Source organism: Pongo abelii, chromosome 19 (genome assembly GCF_028885655.2).
Source record: "Pongo abelii isolate AG06213 chromosome 19, NHGRI_mPonAbe1-v2.0_pri, whole genome shotgun sequence".
NCBI lineage: Eukaryota > Metazoa > Chordata > Mammalia > Primates > Hominidae > Pongo > Pongo abelii.
The window spans coordinates 3,749,488-3,767,851 of record NC_072004.2 but is presented as its reverse complement, the minus strand read 5'-3'; the positions used below and the strand labels follow the sequence as shown (position 1 = coordinate 3,767,851).

Genomic DNA, 18,364 nt, shown 5'->3' with positions numbered 1-18,364 from the left:
TGCAGGAGGTGTATGTGACTCAGTGTGGACCCCTACTGTGTGCAGGGGCTGGATGTGTCTCAGTGTGGCCCCTACTGTGTGCAGGGTCTGGATGTGGTTCAGTGTGGACCTCCCCTGCTGTGTGCAGGGGCTGGATGTGGCTCAGTGCGGACTCCCTACTGTGTGCAGGGGCTGGATGTGGCTCAGTGTGGACCCCCTACTGTGTGCAGGGTCTGGATGTGGTTCAGTGTGGCCCCTACTGTGTTCAGGAGCTGGATGTGTCTCAGTGTGGCCCCTACTGTGTGCAGGAGCAGGATGTGTCTCAGTTTGGACCCCCTACTGTGTGCAGGGGCTGGATGTGTCTCAGTGTGCCCCCTACCTACTATGTGCAAGAGCAGAATGTGTCTCAGTGTGGACCCCCTACTGTGTGCAGGAGCTGGATGTGTCTCAGTATGGAACCCCTACTGTGTGCAGGGGCTGGATGTGTCTCAGTGTGGCCCCCCTACTGTGTGCAAGAGCTGGATGTGTCTCAGTGTGGCCCCCCTACTGTGTGCAGGGGCTGGATGTGTCTCAGTGTGGCCCCCCCTACTGTGTGCAGGGGCTGGATGTGTCTCAGTGTGGCCCCTACTGTGTGCAGGAGCTGGATGTGTCTCAGTGTGGCCCCTACTGTGTGCAGGGTCTGGATGTGGCTCAGAGTGGCCCCTACTGTGTGCAGGGGCTGGATGTGGCTCGGTGTGCCCCCTACCTACTATGTGCAAGAGTGGGGTGTGGCTCAGTGTGGACCCCCTACTGTGCGCAGGGGCTGGATGTGGCTCAGAGTGGCCCCTACTGTGTGCAGGAGCTGGATGTGGCTCAATGTGCCCCCTACCTACTGTGTGCAGAAGCTGGATGTGTCTCAGTGTGGCCCCTACTGTGTGCAGGAGCAGGATGTGTCTCAGTTTGGACCCCATACTGTGCGCAGGGGCTGGATGTGTCTCAGTGTGCCCCCTACCTACTATGTGCAAGAGTGGGGTGTGTCTCAGTGTGGACCCCCTACTGTGTGCAAGGGCTGGATGTGTCTCAGTGAGGACCCCCTACTGTGTGCAGGGGCTGGATGTGTCTCAGTGTGCCCCCTATCTACTATGTGCAAGAGCGGGATGTGTCTCAGTGTGGACCCCCTACTGTGTGCAGGGGCTGGATGTGTCTCAGTTTGGACCCCTACTGTATGCAGGGGCTGGATGTGTCTCAGTGTGCCCCCCTACCTACTATGTGCAAGAGCGGGATGTGTCTCAGTTTGGACCCCCTACTGTGTGCAGGGGCTGGATGTGTCTCAGTATGGACCCCCTACTGTGTGCAGGGGCTGGATGTGTCTCAGTATGGACCCCCTACTGTCTGCAGGGGCTGGATATGTCTCAGTGTGCCCCCTACCTACTATGTGCAAGAGCGGGATGTGTCCCAGTGTGGACCCCCTACTGTGTGCAGGGGCTGGATATGGCTCAGTGTGGGTCTCGTGGGAGGCAGGAAGTGGTGAGGATGGGGTTGGGACCTGGAGGGAAAGCCTTGAGGGCTGGACGGTGGCTGCGAGGGCAGAGCTGATGAGGTGGGAGGGTGGGAGTCTCGGGGCTCCTAGGAGGACCCATCGTAGAGCACAGAGAGAGGCTGGAGGAGCCAGGTGTGAGGTGGCTCCAGGCCAGGGGGATCTAGGCCCAGGAGGACGGATGGGGAGCATCAGAGACTCACACAGGGGTCCCGAAGCCCAAAAGACGACAACAAAAGAACTTGGGGTGGGGGCAAGATAATAGGGGGGTGTCGCCCACCCTGAACAGCTGGGAGCCAAGGTCCTCCCCTGCCCCTCCCCTGAGGGAAGGCTGTCAAATAGGGAGCAGGGGTGGGGGCTTAAAACAGCAGACCCGATGCTCAGATGACATCAGATAAGACGAACAAACAGGTGACTCGCTGTTCAGCAGCAGGTCTTTAGATCACCTGGGACACCTGCTCACCAGGCCCAGGTGACCCCGAAGAAGAGGAAGGTGAGGTTCCCAAGCCTGCAAGGCTGTTTGCATTTTGACTCAAACCAATTTACAAACCAAAGTGCGGCAGCAACAGGGCAACCCCGCCACTGTTTTCTGTTCTCTCTGCGGGAAGACGCTGCCCCCGCCACTTCCCCTTCACCACTGACATGACAGACAGGGGGCTCAGGCCCAGAGGCAGGCAGGCACCTCCAAGACATCACAGCCAGGTCGACCTTGCAGAGCCTGTTCCCTCAGCCTGGGACACTGTTCCCTCCTCTGTGCCTTCAGATTTCAGAAGTATCCCTTCCTCCAGAAAGCCTCCCGATCTCCCTGACTGGGAGACATCCGCCCTCCACTGCCTGTCATGTTCTCAAGGCACCTCTGACCACACTGTGATCTGTTGCTGCGTGCGGTTTTCTGGGATGAATGGCTTGCTTCCTTCTCAGGTGTGGGCATGGGAGAACAAGGACCATCTCTCCAGGGTCTGGTGTCGTGCCAGAAAAAAATTTTCTTTTTTCTTTTTTCTTTTTTTTTCTTTTTTTTAGAGATGGGGTCTTGCTCTGTCACCCAGGGTGGAGTGCAGTGGCACGATCATGGTTCACAGCCTTTACCTCCTGGGCTCAAGCAGTCCTCCTACCTCAGCCTCCCGAGTAGCTGGGACCACAGGCTACCATACCCGGCTAATTTTTAAAATTGTTTTGTAGAGATGGGTGTCTCCTATGTTGCCCAGCGTGGTCTCAAACTCCTGGCCTCAAGTGATCTTTCCACCTTGGCCTCCCAAAGTGCTGGAATTACAGGTGCGGGTCACCACACCCAACCGATAATTTTTTTTTTTTTTTTTTTTTTTTTGAGATGGAGTTTTGCTCTTGTCACCCAGGCTAGAGTGCAATAGTGCGATCTTGGCTCACTGCAACCTCCTCCTCCCAGGTTCCAGCAATTCTCCTGCCTCAGCCTCCCAGGTAGCTGGGATTACAGGAGCCCGCCACCATGCCCGACTAATTTTTGTATTTTTAGTAGAGATGGGGTTTCGCCATGTTGGCCAGGATGGCCTCAAACTCCTGACCTCAGGTGATCCGCTTGCCTCGGCCTCCCAAAGTGCTGGGATTACAGGCGTGAGCCACCTTGCCCAACCAAGAAATATTTTTGAATGAATTAATCTAGGATAACAAGGGGGCAGAGCCCAGGCCTCCTGCCCCTCCCCCCTGCTCCCCAGCCATCCCAAACTCCAGCCTGGAACTATCTCCTGAACAGTGGCTCAAACTCTTCATTTTTCTGGAGCAAGACCCTTCCTCAGGGCAGGGTTAGAACCCCCTGAGGCCAGGCTGCCCTAAGGTCAGTCCCTGGCTTTTGAGGAGACTGTCCTGGTCCTAGCCCAGCAGAGGACCCAGCAGCCAAAGGACCTAGAGGACCCAGACTCGTTTGTGGGTTGAGGAAAGCCATCGACCCACAAAGAGCAGCACATGCCTGGGCCGGGGGTTCCAGCCGAAGCTGTGCCTCAGCCTCCCTGGCTCCATGTCCCTGCTTGAGTCCTTTCCTTTCCCTGGGCCTCAGTTTCCCCTTGTGTACAATGAGGAGGTAGGCCTTCATCTCTGGGGGCCTCCGCAGGGGTCTCATTCAGAGTCAGCCAAGCGTGCAGGGAAGAGAGTGAATACACAGGATTGGAGTAGCCAATGAAATGAGTTTACAAATTTTAGGAAGAGGAGCCGGAAGAGCAATGTAGGCCAGAGGAACTGCATGAACCAAGGGGTGATGCTAGGATGTGCAAGCCAGTGAATCTGGAAGAGACAGGTTTGCCTTGGCTAGGGGCCCGTGGCTAAAGCGCTTTGTTGGGCTGAAGGTCTGGACTTGATCCTGCCAGTACTAGGGAGCTAAGGGAGGTTCTTGAGGAGAGGAATGAAGTAATGAAAGCACCATCTCAGTGAAGCAATCTTGCTATACCAGAAGTAAGTCTGGAGACAGGAAGGCCAGGAAGCGGGCTGTTGGAAAGGTATAGCTTGAGAGAGAAGATGGGCCTGAGTTCAGGCAGTGACAGAAAGGCAGGATCAAGGGGATGGAGCCTGTAGGACATCCTTATCTGTCCAGCGAAAGCTGCACTGACCTTGTGATTTGGAACAGACCCCAACAGGCAGGCTGGCGATTGCTTAGGAGCCTGTACTTTGGAGTCAGATCAGGTTTTAATCCCAGCTGAGTGCCCCTGGGCAAGTCCCTGAGGCTCTCTGAGCCTCTCAGGCTCTTATCTGTAAAATGGAAAGAGGACTGGCTACGTAATTTGTGGAGCCCAGTGCAAAATGAAAATGAGGACCCTTAGTTTAAAAAACAGAGGGGCCAGGTGCAGTGGCTCATGTCTGTAATCCCAGCACTTTGAGAGGTTGAGGTGGGAGGATCCTGGGAGCCCAGGAGTTTGAGACCGGCCTAGGCAACAAACTGAGACCCTGCCTCTACAAAAAAGTTTAAAAAATAATTAGCCAGGCACGGTGGTGCGCACCTACAGACCCAGCTACTGTGGAGGCTGAAGCGAGAGGATGGCTTGAGCCCAGCATTTGGAAGTTGCAGTGAACCATGATTGCACCACTGCATTTCTGCTGAGCAACAGAGTGAGACCCCATCTCAAAATAATTTAAAAAATAAAATAAAATGAAAAACAGGGAAAAAAGTGTCATTAAAGGCACTAAAATATAAAACTTTTCCTATCTTGTGCAGTCTTGCTCAACTTGTCATGGTGCTTTTGAAAAATCTACACTTTAATTTTCTTTTTTTCTTTTTCTTTTTTTTTGAGACAGAGTCTCACTTTGTCACCCAGGCTGGAGTGCAGTGGCATGATCTCGGCTCATTGCAACCTCCGCCTCCCGGGTTCAAGCAATTTGCAATTCTCCTGCCTCAGCCTCCTGAGTAGCTGGGACTACAGGCATGCGCCACCACACCAGGCTAATTTTGTATATTTTTGGTAGAGACGGGGTTTCACCATGTTGGCCAGGCTGGTCTCGAACTCCTGACCTGAGGTGATCCACCTGCCTCGGCCTCCCAAAGTGCTGGGATTACAGACGAGAGCCACGGCACCCAGCCTACAAATTAATTTTCTAAGAAAAGAAGAATTAAAAATTTTAATTATTTGCATGAAATTTTTTCATTTATCTTTACTTTGTGCAATGCCCGTTTTAAATGCAAAATGAAGAGCATTTAACGCATATGTGTAATCACTAACATCACCAAGTCTTGGCGTGTAGCTTGTACGTGCACATACATTTTGTTCTGACCAGAATAGGAAAATGCTGTACATCACGAACTCGGCTGTTTCCATTTCACTTGTCAATATGAACACACTCTACCAACACCCTCTGCCTTTGCCTTACTGATGAGTAAAGAAGGGCTGAAAAGAAAAGGAACTGTGGGTTGCCTTATCTTTTCCTTTCTTTCTGTGTCATCGTGTTCAATGTGAGTGGTTGTTGAACACAGGGAAGTAATGTGAGTAAGAAATGATATGATAGGGACCCCCGACTTTTCGTGTTTCTCAGAACACTACTGTCTTCTTTCTGCATGAAGCAAATTCGGGTTCAAATGGAAAGCAGGGCCTCTCAGCTGTCAGCACCTCACTTACTCAGTTGCAGACATAACACATTCACCCTAGACTTGATTCGAGTCCACTCAACTCCCACCTACCATGAGTCCACCAGAATTGTGTGCTCACGAGCACAGTGAACACTTTATGGGAAAGAGATGGCGTATTAAACGGGCCTCTTTGGCTCACAGCATGCTCCATTTTCCCAACGGGCTTCACTTACAAAGCACAAGTTCAAAGAGAAAATTACCGTATTAAGAATTTCAAAGGGCCAGGCGCGGTGGCTCACTCCTGTAATCCCAGCACTTTGGGAGGCCGAGGCGGGCAGATCACCTGAGGTTGGGAGTTCGAAACCAGGCTCACCAACATGGAGAAACCCCTTCTCTACTAAAAATACAAAAATTAGCCGGGTGTGGTGGCGGGCACCTGTAATCCCAGCTACTCGGGAGGCTGAGGGAGGAGAATCGCTTGAACCCAGGAGGCGGAGCTTGCAGTGAGCCGAGATCACGGGCACTGCACTCCAGCCTGGGCGACAGAGCGAGACTCTGTCTCAAAAAAAAAAAAAGAATTTCAAGATGGCGGTTGCAGAGCATTAAACCAAGTGGGAGGCCAGGCGTGGTGGTGCATTCCCATGGTCCCAGCCACTCAGGAGGCAGAGGCAAGAGGAGCATTTGAGTCCAGGAGTTGGAATCCAGCCTGGGCAACATAGTGAGACCCCCATCTCTTAAAAACAGCCACAACAACAAAAATCAAGCAGATGGTCCTTCTGACAACTGGTGACCTGTGCAGGTTGCATGTTCATGAAGCCAACTCTGAACGGGGATAATAAAATCCTCCTCCCAGGGTTACTGTGAGGGTTAAATGGGGTAATTTGTGAAACAAGCTTAGCATATGGTGAATGTCCAAGTCAGTGGCTCTAATCACAGATATTTCCCTACACGGCTTAGAGGCCCCTCCCCTGGGGAGGCCTGAGGGAAATCAGGGTGCTGGGGCATGACCCTGATCCCCACTCCATGGTCCTTTCAGCCATGGCTCTCCCCTTTAATCTCTTCTCCATACCAGCTTCTATGGGGGACTTTTCTAGCAGGCAAACCTGACCCCATCTCTCCATTGCTTAAAAACCCTTCAGTACAAAACCCGGGACATAACATAGACAATTGAGGTTCTCAGTGTCCTAGCCCTGTCTCTCTAATCTACCCTCCTGGTCCTTGCACTCCTGCTCCTTATAATCCAGCCACACTAAGGGATCAAATCACTATCCCTGACATATGGCTGAGATTTCTCACCTTCAACTCAGGCTGTTTTTTTCTGTGGGCAGCACCCTCTTCTCCATGTGTGTAAATATTTCCAGAAAAGCTGGGCGTGGTGGCTTACACCTGTAATCCCAGCACTTTGGGAGGCCGAGGCAGGTGGATGAGTAGACAAGGACTGAAAATAAAAGGAACTGTGGGTTGCCTTATCTTCACCATGCCTGGCCAACATGGTGAAACCCCGTCTATACTAAAAATACAAAAATTAGTGAGACCAGCCTGGCCAACATGGTGAAAACCCGTCTCACCACTGAGCGAGACTCAGTCTCAAAAAAAATATAAAAAATAATAAATAAATAAATAAATAATTCCAGGGAAGACCTCTTTTTCCTCATTCCCACCCAGGCCCCCTCAGGTGAGGCGGGTAGATACACTTCTGCTAGATATGTGGTATGTTCTGCCACCTTCTGTCTGGTGGAGGAGGTGGCAAAAGCCGTGTCTAGGTGCCAGGCATGGAGTTCTTGGTTCCTGGCAGCTGGGAGGTGGGGAATGTAGACCTGCCCTTTGGACAGCCTGCCTGTGACCATGTCACCCTGGCCACCAGCTGTGTGTCTGTCCAGGTACAAAAAGAGAGCATGGCGGGGAGGGATGCGAGCCCGGGGCAGGCAGCTAGAGTGTGAAATGACCGCATGTGATTCTGTGGGAGCTGGGAGGGGCACCCAGAAGCTGTGACGGGGGCAGCTGAGCAGGCGGGCATGGTGACAGGTGTGTGAGCCTGCCAGGTGAGGGCCCCGGTTGCTGGCAACTGTTTGTCCTGCCATGGTGGTTTGAAGGTAGGGTGGGGTGAGCTGGAGAAAGGGAACACAGGCCTGGCTGCCAGAGCAAACAGTCAAGCCTTCTGGCCCTACATTCTAGCAAATACCAACTCACAGCTGAGGGTGCGGTGGAGTGGGAGAGGCTGGGGTTAAGGTCCCTAGGGCCAGCAGAGGAGGAGTCAGACCTCAAGATGTGTGTGTAGGGTGGAGCAGGGGTTTCCCAGCGGCTTGAACGCCTAGTGCTCCCGATCTCTGGGAAATAGGGCTCTAGTGGGGAGCTGTGAGGCTCTGTCCCCAGTCAAGTCCTGGCTAACATTTTTCCTGGCAACTTAGGGATACAGCTGGGATTTTGTGGACTATAGCAGTGGGGGAGAAAGGAATAGGGTGGAAATATCTGGCGATATTGGACTTGAGATCTAAAATGTCAGGCTGAGCGGGATGCAGTGGCTTATACCTGTAATCCCAACATTTTGGGAGGCCGAAGTGGGTTGATCGCTTGAGTCCAGGACTTTCCGACCAGCCTGAGCAACATTGGGAAACCCTGTCTCTACAAAACAAAACAAAACAAAACAAAACAAAAAACCTGGGCGTGGTGGCTCACGCCTATAATCCCAGCTACTTGGGAGGCTGAGGTGGGCGAATCGCCTGAGCCCGGGAGCCAGAGGTTGCAGTGAGCCGCGATCATGCCACTGCACTCCAGCCTAGGCGACAGAGCCAGATCCTGTCTCAAAAAAATAATAACAGGGCTGGGCGTGGTGGCTCATGCCTGTAATACCAACACTTTGGGAGGCTGAGGCGGGTGGATCACCTGAGGTCAGGAGTTTGAGACCAGCCTGGCCAACATGGCGAAACCCTGTCTCTACAAAAAAAAAAAAAAAAAAAAAAAAAATAGCTGGGTGTGGTGGCGGGCGCATGTAATCCCAGCTACTCGGGATGCTGAGGCAGGAGAATCTCTTGGACCTGAGAGGTGGAGGTTGCAGTGAGCTGAGATGTCGCCTCGCCACTTCACTCTGCCTGGGCGACAAAGCGAGACTACGTCTCAAAGAAATTAAAAAAAAAAAAAAAGAAAAGAAAAGAAAAAAGGAAAATAATAATAATAATAATAATAATAATAATAATAATAATGAAATCAATAAATACAATACCAGGCTGGGAGGAGCCACAACCAGAAAACCAACATTCCTCTAGCTCCACAGCACCAGGCTGAGACGCAGCTGATATCGGGGAATCCATCTGGATCACCCATCAAAAGCCCCAAAGCACCTTTCGGTCCAGCCAGTCCTCAGGGAGTGTCTTTGCTCAGGGAGGCACCGAGAGGCGGAGAGGAGGATAAGCCCAGTCCTGTCCCAGGAGGAAGAGCACAGAAGCTGGGGGTGTGCATGATCTGGATAGGGGTCAGCAGCTCCAGGCAAGGCTGGAAGTTGAGGCTCTCAGGAGGGGGAGAGGGGCTGTGTTGTTGGGGCAGGGCGCAGCTGCAGCTATCTGGGAAAGCTTCCTGGCTGCGGAGGCACAGAAGGGGTTTGGGGTTTGAACAGCCAGCTGTGCGCGCTCAATCCTGGCATCTCTGACCCTGTGCAGCCTTGGTGGATGGCAGAGGCTGAGGCTCTAGACGGCAGAGCCCAGCTCGTGCTGGGAGGCAGATAAGGGCTGGGGTGAGGCTGTCTGGGTCTCTCAAGCTGGAGGGAGCGGCAATCAGGTTGTTCTCTTGGCTCCTCCTTTTGGCGGGGCGAGTGGTTTCTGCCTTCCTGCGACTTCCTCCTCTGACCCGCTGCCGCTTCTCCTGGCCCTCCTGGGGCGGGTGGAGCCCGGGAGCGCTGAGGCGGAGGCTCATCCATCTCTCCCCTCCCTGGGCCAGGGTCAGTCCCCTGGGAGTCCTGGGCAGAGACCCCCACCCCACCCTCTCGGGCCCCTCTGGGGAGCCCCACCTTTGCTCCCTGGTTACATTTCCTGCTGGGGTGACGGTGTGTCTAGGGTAACGAGCCTGGTTTTCTGAACTTTCTTATGCACCGGCTACTTGTTAAAGGTTCTGGTTATGTGAGGAATAACCCCTCCTCGGTGGGCATTGGAAAAGAATAAAGAAAGCAGAAACACCAAATAAGGAGAACACCCAGCACTTTCCTCCAGAGGAGACCCGCTTATTCAGAGGCTTTCGGGTTCCCTCTGGAGTCACTTCGCAGAATTCGAGCTGGGAAGCAGGACGCCCCGGGCCCAGGAGAGCCCAGAGGAGGCGACGCGCAGCCCAGAGCCGGGTGCTCCGCAGCCCGCCCCAGCTCTCGGCCAGATCCCACCCCTAGCAGCTCCGCGGACCGGGACCGAGGACCCCCGGGCCACGCGCCCCCGGCTCCCGACAGGCCCAGCACGCGCCCCGCCGGCGGTCTCAGTTTCCCCTCTGCAGAATGGGCGGGGGACCCAGGCGGTGCGCCCCGGGGCGCAGCGGGCGCGGAGGGCGGCCGGAAGGGGTGTGATGGGGGGCGGGCCCCGCGCCGCCCCGCCCCGGGGAGGGAGTCCCGGGCGCAGCATCCTGGCGCGGGCCGGGGCCGCCGCCGCCACTGCCGTCGGGGAAGGTCCCAGCACAGACATGGCCTCGCGCGGCGCCCGCCCGGGCCCGAGCCCCGCGCGCCCCGCTTTGTAGCCCCCCGGCGGAGAGGCGGCCTCGACGGTGCGGACGGCGCAGACGGCCGGGCGGGCGGCATGGAGGCGGCGCACCTGCTCCCGGCCGCCGACGTGCTGAGCCACTTCTCGGTGACAGCCGAGGGCGGCCTGAGTCCGGCGCAGGTGACCGGCGCGCGGGAGCGCTACGGCCCCAACGGTGAGCGCGCGGGCCGGGCCGGGGAGCGGGGGCGCGCGCGCCGCAGTCTCAGTTTCCCCTCCTGCCTCCCCACCCGGCTCTGGGCGGGCAGGAAGCGAGGGCTCCGGAAACCTCTTCGGATGCTCCTGGGGCACCCGGCGGGGCTGCGGGGCCACCTTCGCCGGCGCCGGAGCTGGGGGCTGGGGGCTGGGGGCTGGGAGCGGGTTCCAGCTGGGGAGACCGGACGCCTGGCACCCTCTGCGCGGTCCTCCCGGACTTCCCACCTCCACTCCGGCCCCGTCCACCCTGGAAGCGTTATTCCACCCCATCCTGGACCGTATTCCACCCCCAACGCCGCGCCGCTCCCGCTGGCATCGTGCAGGTGCAGCGCTGACACCGGCGGGCGAGGGACGGCCGGAGACTCAGGCTCGGCCTCCCAGCTGGCCCCAGGGTCTCCCCTGAGGGCTCCAGAAAACGCCCAAGAAGGTGCCGCTTATCGGCTAGCAGCCTTGGGGCCCCCCACCCCCACCCCAGGTCTTCCTCTTTCTGCAACCCGAAGCGGATGTGGCTGGCGGAGTCGGTGGGGGCTTTGAACTGCTGAGGCGGGAGACCCACCTTCCTGGGGTGGCGGAGTCAAGGCCTCAGGGACCTGCCAGGGAGGCCCTTTCCCATCTCTGGGGAGGGAGGGAGGCTTCACGCCCTTGCTGTTCGGGTAGAGGGGTGTCATTTCATCCTCACCTCCTTCAAAAGAGTGTGGGATTCTCGCTTCTGCCAAAAGGCACATTGAGTGCCACCGGGTACTGTCCAGATGTGGCCTGGCACCTTGGACTTCCCATGAGGGTGGAAAATACAGAGGTGCCCTCCCCACATCCCTTCCAGGCAGGACCTGCCACCCCCTTGCTCATGTCTCAGCATCGGGCAGAGTGTGAGGGATCCCAGGAGAAATACCCTCACCATCTCCAGAGGGCAGCCTGGGGCTGCGTCTTTTGGGGACTTGGAGCCTTACCCTTTTGGGGTTCCCAGCCAGCCAGAGGGGAAGATATTCTAGCCCTGGGATCCTACTACTCAGGGCTAGCTTGAAAATTAGGAAGAGGTGTCAGAAAAGGACTTTTGGGTTTTGTATTGGTTTATGAAAACCACCTCTTATATAAATATTATCTTTCTGGAGCAGAAATCCTTTTTCAAAAAAATTAGTTGCTATATTTAGTTGAGCTGTGGGAGGAACTGGGGAGATAAATATTATTTAATATCCCCCATTAGTGACTTGGCAGGGAGGTTGTGCTTTGCCGCAGGAGAGCTGGGCAGCGTGGCCTGCCTCTGACCCTGGGGTGGGCTGGGGGCGAGGGCCGGCGCAGGCAGGTCTGGGGTCCCACTGCCTCTTTTGTGCAGCTGTAGCCTCCAGCTTGGGAATCCTGATTCCTGAGGGAAACTGGAGACGCAGCCCTTGGCCTGTCCCTGGAATCACACAAATACTGCTCCTGTATGATCGTAGCCAAGGTCTGTCTTCATTCTGACATCATGTCTTCACTGGTTCAGCGCAGGAGGAACTAACTGAGAGGGAGGGATCCCCAGCCTTCCCCACCAGTTATTTGGTTAGATGAGATCCTTGGGGTGCCCTGGCCACCGCACACCTGTGTGAGCCGATGGGGAAGGCTGTGGGCTTGGCGTGGTGTGTAGGTCCACAGATGTGTGTTGGCGTGTGATGGGAAAAGTTGGGGAGGGATATTGCTGGGCTCCCCAGATCCTCTGGGCATTGATAGTATTAATAATAAAAGCTGATGTTCACTGAGCACTTACTATGTGCCAGGTACTAGTCTCAGCATTTTTCATCTATTATCTCATTTCTTCCCCAAAACAACTCCATGAGGGAAGGACTGTTGTCATCCCCATTTTATACAGGAGGAAACGGAGGCACCCAGAGGTTAAACCACTTGCCCGAGGTCACATAGTAGGTGGAGGAGCTAGTACTGGGTACCTGCGCCTCTCTGGGCCTCAGTTTCCCCATCTGTACAAGAGAGTCACAAGTTCTGCAGGCTCCAGAACCCTGGTGTTGGCGCCTGTGCTAGGAGTTTGGGTCAGCTGGCAGCAGCTTTTTCAGCTTTGCCTCCAGCCTCCTCGGGTCTCTAGAGGGCTCTTCTCTCAGATCACTGATTGGGGCTAGGGGGCATTCCAGGGCTCTAGAAGTCATTAGGTGAGCAGAGGGGAGCCAGCTGTTCCTTCCTGCCTCAGGCTTGCCATGGCTTGAGGAGGAGGCGCAGCTGTCCCTAGCACAGTGGCTGGGGTGGGGCTGATGAGGCTTTGAACCCCAGCCCCGCCCCTTCATAGCTGTGCAATGCTGAACCAGCCTCTTTGCCTCTCTGTGCCTCGGTTTCGTCACCATAAGTGAGGCTCCCATAGAGCCCCTCTCCCAGGGTTGTTTGTGAGTCTTTAGTGAGGTCACAGACACCAAGTCATCCTTCCTTGTCGCAGAAGAGGCTAGGGAGGGCTCCTGGCCACAAGCTGGGTGGCAGGGTGGGTCAGGCCTGTGGGCAGAAGGGACACCCCAGAGACGTGTGTTCTCCCCACCCCAGGAGTCTGTGCACCTGCAAGGTTGTTATTGTTGGAAACCACAAGGAAGTCATTTGCTTAAGTCCTGAAGCTTGCAAATTCTGCCGGGGGAGGGAGGCAGCGGCTGGGCATCCCACCCCCACCTTCCCACCCTCCTCCCTCACTGCACACAGACACTTCAGAGCTGGGGAGCCTCATCAGCGCAGTCAGTGAGCATGCTAGCCAGGAACCCCCTCCACTCACACATAAAACACCATCTGCCCTAACCCCCAACAGGGAGTGAGTGGGGAGGCTCCTGGCCCCAGCACCTCCTGTGAGCCCACCTTTGCAGGTGCCAGAGGTACCCAGAGTTCACCTTCCTTGGGGGGCTTTTACTTTTACATCTTTGTTATTTTTCGAATAAAAATGTGCACAGTGCAACATTCAAGGGGTACAAAAGGTACACAGTAAATTCTCCGCCCCTGTCCCTAGCCACCAACTCCCAGTCCTCCCAGTTTCTTGTGTCTTCTTCCCAAGACAGTCCGTGCATATACACATCTGGAGCTGTGATCTTGTGATCTTTTCCCACACGGAAGCAGGAGGAGGATAAGTGCTCTTTGTCCCTGCTTTGACCTTGACAGTCATTCTTGGAGCCGGTGCCAGGAGGAGCACGGTGGGGCTTCCTAGTGGCTGTGTGCGATTTCGGCGTGTGGCTTTTCTCTGACTTCTGGTGGACGCTTGTGTTGCTGGCAGCCTCTGCTATGACACGCAGTATTGCAAAGAGTATCCTTGTTGCCACATCATGTCACGCACTTGTGAATATCACTGAAGGACGCATTCCTGGGGGTGGAACTGTGGGGTCTAAGTGGGTGTATATTTTCAGTGTCGTCAGCTGTCACTAAACTCTGTGCAGTTGTGCCGACTGAGCGGCTCGTTCTCCGCTGCCTGGCCAGCGCAGGGTGGGATCAGACGGTTTGATCTGTGCCAGTCAGGTGGAAGAGTCCTCTCGTAGGTTTGCTTGGCATCTTTCTGTTTAAAGTCACATTGGGTGTCTTTTCATATGTTAAGGAGCCACCAAATGGGCTGCCCATCTCCTCTGCTGGACTGGAGCCAAGGCAAGAGACCTGGCTGTGTTGGGCATGTCCTGCCTGTAGCTAAAGTCCCTGGAGACTCCAGTGACCTGAGAGTCGGGCAGATCCCAGGAGGTCTTCTGGGGTGGCCTCTGTTCAAGGGAGCTGGCAGGCCGGGCAGAAGCCCGCCTTCCTGGGCCACACGCGGCCCATGTGCAGTGAGCACCTTGGCCCCAGGGCTGCCAGGTGGGATGAGTGGTCCAGATTTAGACTCCTGCCAGCGGCGTCTTGGCTCTGGCCTTATTTGCTGCCCTCAAATAAGTTCCAGGCCGTAGTTGGCGCTGAAACTCGGGCAACCCATATGCGTAGCCCACGGAAACCAGGCCAAGAGGAACAGAGTGTGTCAGGAAGAGGGGGCCATCTGAGTGGCCCTGCTTGCTGGGTGGTGTTGGGCAGACTTGGCCCTCCCTGTATCTGCTGCTCCTCAGGATAGCAGGGATGGGACCCTGGGATCCCCTAAGGGCCTTGCAGGATCTGAGAGGGTGTGGTTTGCCCGCAGCCCTTTGGAAGCTCCACGTCTTTCATGCTTCACCCTAGTTTTCACTCCCACTGGCCCCTGCTGGGCAGCCGAAGCCCCCAGGAGCAGCATCAGGCCTGCCCAGCTGGGCCCCCTCACCCTCTTGCACCCTAAGGCAGGGCCTGTTTTTTCCCACAGCACAGTCAGGCGAAGAGATGTTGAGCAAACCCTTCATCTCCAGCTCCGGCTAAGCCAGGGGTGCTGCAGGCCCCTCTGCAGAGCGGAGAGCTACTTCCCAGGCCCCGCAGTGGCCCCCGCAGAGTCAGGTCAGGTGTCCACTCTAGGTGGACCCCGGAGACACAGGCAGGGCCAGGTGGGCTGGGCGGGCCTTGGCCAGCCAGGGCCTCTTCCTGACTCTGCAAGTGACGATTTAATTGCTCTGTAAATTTACCTTTGAGGAAGACCTGGGTGAGTGCTTGCCTCTCCCGGCTGGAACTGACATTTAGAAGCTGAAATACCAGTTTCCAATGAAGGAAGGAGTGGAGGGGGGATGAGGGGAGCAGGTGGTGTGGAGCCTGGGGGCAGCCCAGGGGCATCGCTTACCCCCCTTCTCCCTGGCTCTGGACTGTGGGCTCAGGGCCCTGGCCTGCACCATGGAGCAACTGAGTAAACAATGACTGTAAGAGCTCAGCATAAACACAGGGATGACTCAGCCCCGCCCCGCCCTGGAAGTGTTCCAGTGTGGTGGGGGGACCCCAATACTGATGACTGGTCAGAGAAGGGCACAGCGATGAGGTAGGGGAGGGGCCTTCAGGGAAGGCTTCCTGGAAAGGGGGTTTAGATGAGGAGATGGGATGCAGCTGTGCACAGAAGGAATGGCACAAGCAAAATGTTGGAGTAGGAAGGCCGGGCGCGGTAGCTAGCACCTTGGCATCTCAGCACCTTGGGAGGCCGAGGTGGGTGGATCACTTGAGGTCAGGAGTTCAAAACCAGCCTGGCCAACATGGTGAAACCTCATCTCTACTAAAAATAAAAACAAAAAATTAGCCGGGCGTGGTGGCAGGCGCCTGTAATCCCAGCTACTCGGGAGGCTGAGGCAGGAGAATCGCTTGAACCCAGGAGGCAGAGGTTGCAGTGAACCGAGATCGCACCACCGCACTCCAGCCTGGGCAACAGAATGAGACTCTGTCTGAAAAAAAAAAAAGATATATACATATATATATGAATGAGGAGGAGAAGGTTTTGCAAAATGAGGTTGTCAACACATCATGCTGGACCCCATAATTGTATACAATTATGATTTGTCAATTACAAATAAACTGAAAAACAGGGGTGGCAATCCTGAGGCTTGGCTAACAGAGGGACAGATGTGCATTCGGGATACAGACATGATCCTAGAAGGGCAGGTGGGGGCAGATCCAGGAAGGCCCTGAAGCCCGTGCTAAAGTTGGTCTTTATTCTGTAGGCCAAGGACAGCCACTGAAGCTCTGTGAACAGGACAGAGGCAGGGTCATTCATTCATCACATATGTTTACTGAGCACCTGCTATGCTCCAGGAGCTTCTCTGGGTGCTGGAGACGCTGCACATAGCAAAGTCCTGCTGCCCTAGAGCTTATATTCTAGCAAGTGATTCTGGCTGGAGCGTGTTCACTGTGTGCTGCGTATGCCAAGTGCTTTATGCATGCCGTTCAATCTTCTGGCATCCTTGTGAGGTACTTACATTTATCACCCTCTTTTTGCAGATGGAGAAACAGACACAGGGGATTAGGTAACTGGCCTGTGGCCATGGAAGTACCGTGAGATAGAGCAGGATTTGAACTTGAGCCCTCTGGACCAGATTCCTTGCTCTAAGCCACAAAGCTTCTCTGATCACCTCCCTTTTTTCCCAGGACCGCAGGCTGACTCCCAGGCCTGCACGCTGGGCCTCCGTGAATACAGGCCCTCTCAGTCTGGCAACATGAGCCAGGCAGGGGTCACCATGGCAGAGGCTCAGATAAGAATAGTGGCCAGCCCCACCGTGGCTCTCAGAGGGAGCGGCACCTCCTGGTCCTGTCTCTGCCCCCTGCAGCCCAGCGGATGGCACTGAGAGTGGGCAGAGCCAGGGCACTCTCTCATTTAACAGATGGGACATCTGGCACTGCCAGAGGCCCAAGTCCGCCATTTCAAGGGGAACTGTCTCAGCCCCCAACATGCTGCCTGGGAGAGGGCAAGGAAGGAGCCAGCATCTTCCAGGAACGCCTGGGGTGGGGGATCTCCCAGCCCTGGGCTCCCTCCATCACCTTGGGACTCATTCATGCGAGGGGAGAATTGGGTCCTTCAGGGTTGCATTTAGAAGCAGACCAGGCCTGAGCAGGCAGAGCCTCGTAAGCCCCTAAAACACCATCAGTGATGGTGAGGCCAGCAGGGCCTTTTGAACAGGAGGATTTGGGCTGTGGATTCTCTGCAGAGGGGCACACTGACTGATGGGATGAGGACATCCAGCCCAACAGTCAGGACATGGGACACCAAGGGTTTTCAGACGAGCTTGGTTGGGCGGTAAAGAGAGTGGAGGAGGGAAGGCAGGACAGCCTAAGAGTTAGCACCGGAGGCCCACAGGAGGGGGTCGAGAACCAGACTGCCTGAGCTCAAAACCCTTCCCTGCCTCCCCCGCTGTGTGACCGTGAACTAGTCACTCAACCTCTCTGTTGTGTAATCTGTAAAATGGGCATAACAATGGCATCCTCCTTCCCAGCTTGTTTGAGGATCATGAGAATAAGGCACACAAGGAGTTAGCAGGGTGTCTGGCGCACACCACCAGCTGCTGCTGCTATGACCTCTGCTAAGCACCTCACGTGCTCGGTCCCCAGCGTCTTCCCATTTGTTCTCTGGAGATAATGCGGTAAGGCACCTGGTACATTGCTTGGCAGGTGCTTGGTAAATGTGGCTCTTAATAGTAATGATGATGACGATCATCACAGCAGGCCTTCAAGGTGGGTGTGGGTACCCCACCTCCCAAATGAGGCTCAAGGCCCCACAAGGAGCTGGCTGTGTGGGCAGGACCAGAGCTGTGCTCAGGGGCAGGTCAGGCCTCCCCAGGTGGGCGGGGTGAGAGGGGAGCTTTGCGGAGGAAGCCAGGTCTGGGCGGAGAGGGCTATCAGTGAGGTTCAGCTTGGTTACTGCAGCAATCGCCTCCGAATCTCGGAGGCTTAAAGGACCAGAGGCTCATTTCTCCTGCTGAGTGCTGGCAGCAGGCTGGTCACCGGGGGCTCTGTGCCTTCCTCACTCTGTGAGCCAGGTCGATGGAGCGGACAGCATCTCACAGGCTGCTGGCTGCTTAGGAGAGAGAGTCAAAGAGCTCCATCCACTTGGCTATTTACATTTAAATGCATGAAAATTAAAGTTAAATGCAAAATTAGTCACAGTCCCGGGGCTCACCAGCTGCATGTGGTTAGTGGCTACGGAGGATACTTCTGCTATCACAGAACATTCTACTGGACAGTGACCTCCTAGAAATTCCCCCACCAAAAGTCAATGCTCCAACCTGGCACGAATACACATCCTTCTTCTCAAAACTCACACGGGGGCCGGGAAGTGCCCTCCTACTCTGTGCCCACAAGGTGGGGAGAACCAGAAATATTTGGGGAACAATGTAATGAGCACCAAAGAGTGGGTCCTGGGTCAGGGTGGGTCAGAGAGCAGAAAGGGAGATGATCCAGGTGGACAGGTAGAGAAAGGAGAACTGAGCCGGGCGCGGTGGCTCACACTTCTAATCCCAGCACTTTGGGAGGCCGAGGTGGGTGGATCACCTGAGGTCAGGAGTTCGAGACCAGCCTGGCCAACATGGTGAAACCCCGCCTCTACTGAAAATACAAAAATTAGCTGGGCATGGTGGC

At 55.5% G+C, this 18,364-nt stretch overlaps 1 protein-coding gene across 5 annotated transcripts in view; it reads left to right on the top strand.

The window, feature by feature from the left end:
• Window positions 1–10,136: 10,136 nt before the first annotated feature.
• Window positions 10,137–18,364, top strand: part of ATP2A3 (ATPase sarcoplasmic/endoplasmic reticulum Ca2+ transporting 3) — a 40,617-nt gene continuing 32,389 nt past the window's right edge. For 4 of the 5 annotated variants that reach the window (XM_002826856.5, XM_002826857.5, XM_054535379.2 and 1 more), the window contains exon 1: window positions 10,137–10,400. In XM_002826856.5, the coding sequence (XP_002826902.1) occupies window positions 10,283–10,400 (118 nt within the window). In that variant the 5' untranslated portion in view covers window positions 10,137–10,282. The remainder of the gene's footprint in view (window positions 10,401–18,364) is intronic. The other variant, XM_054535377.2, reaches the window with a different exon arrangement.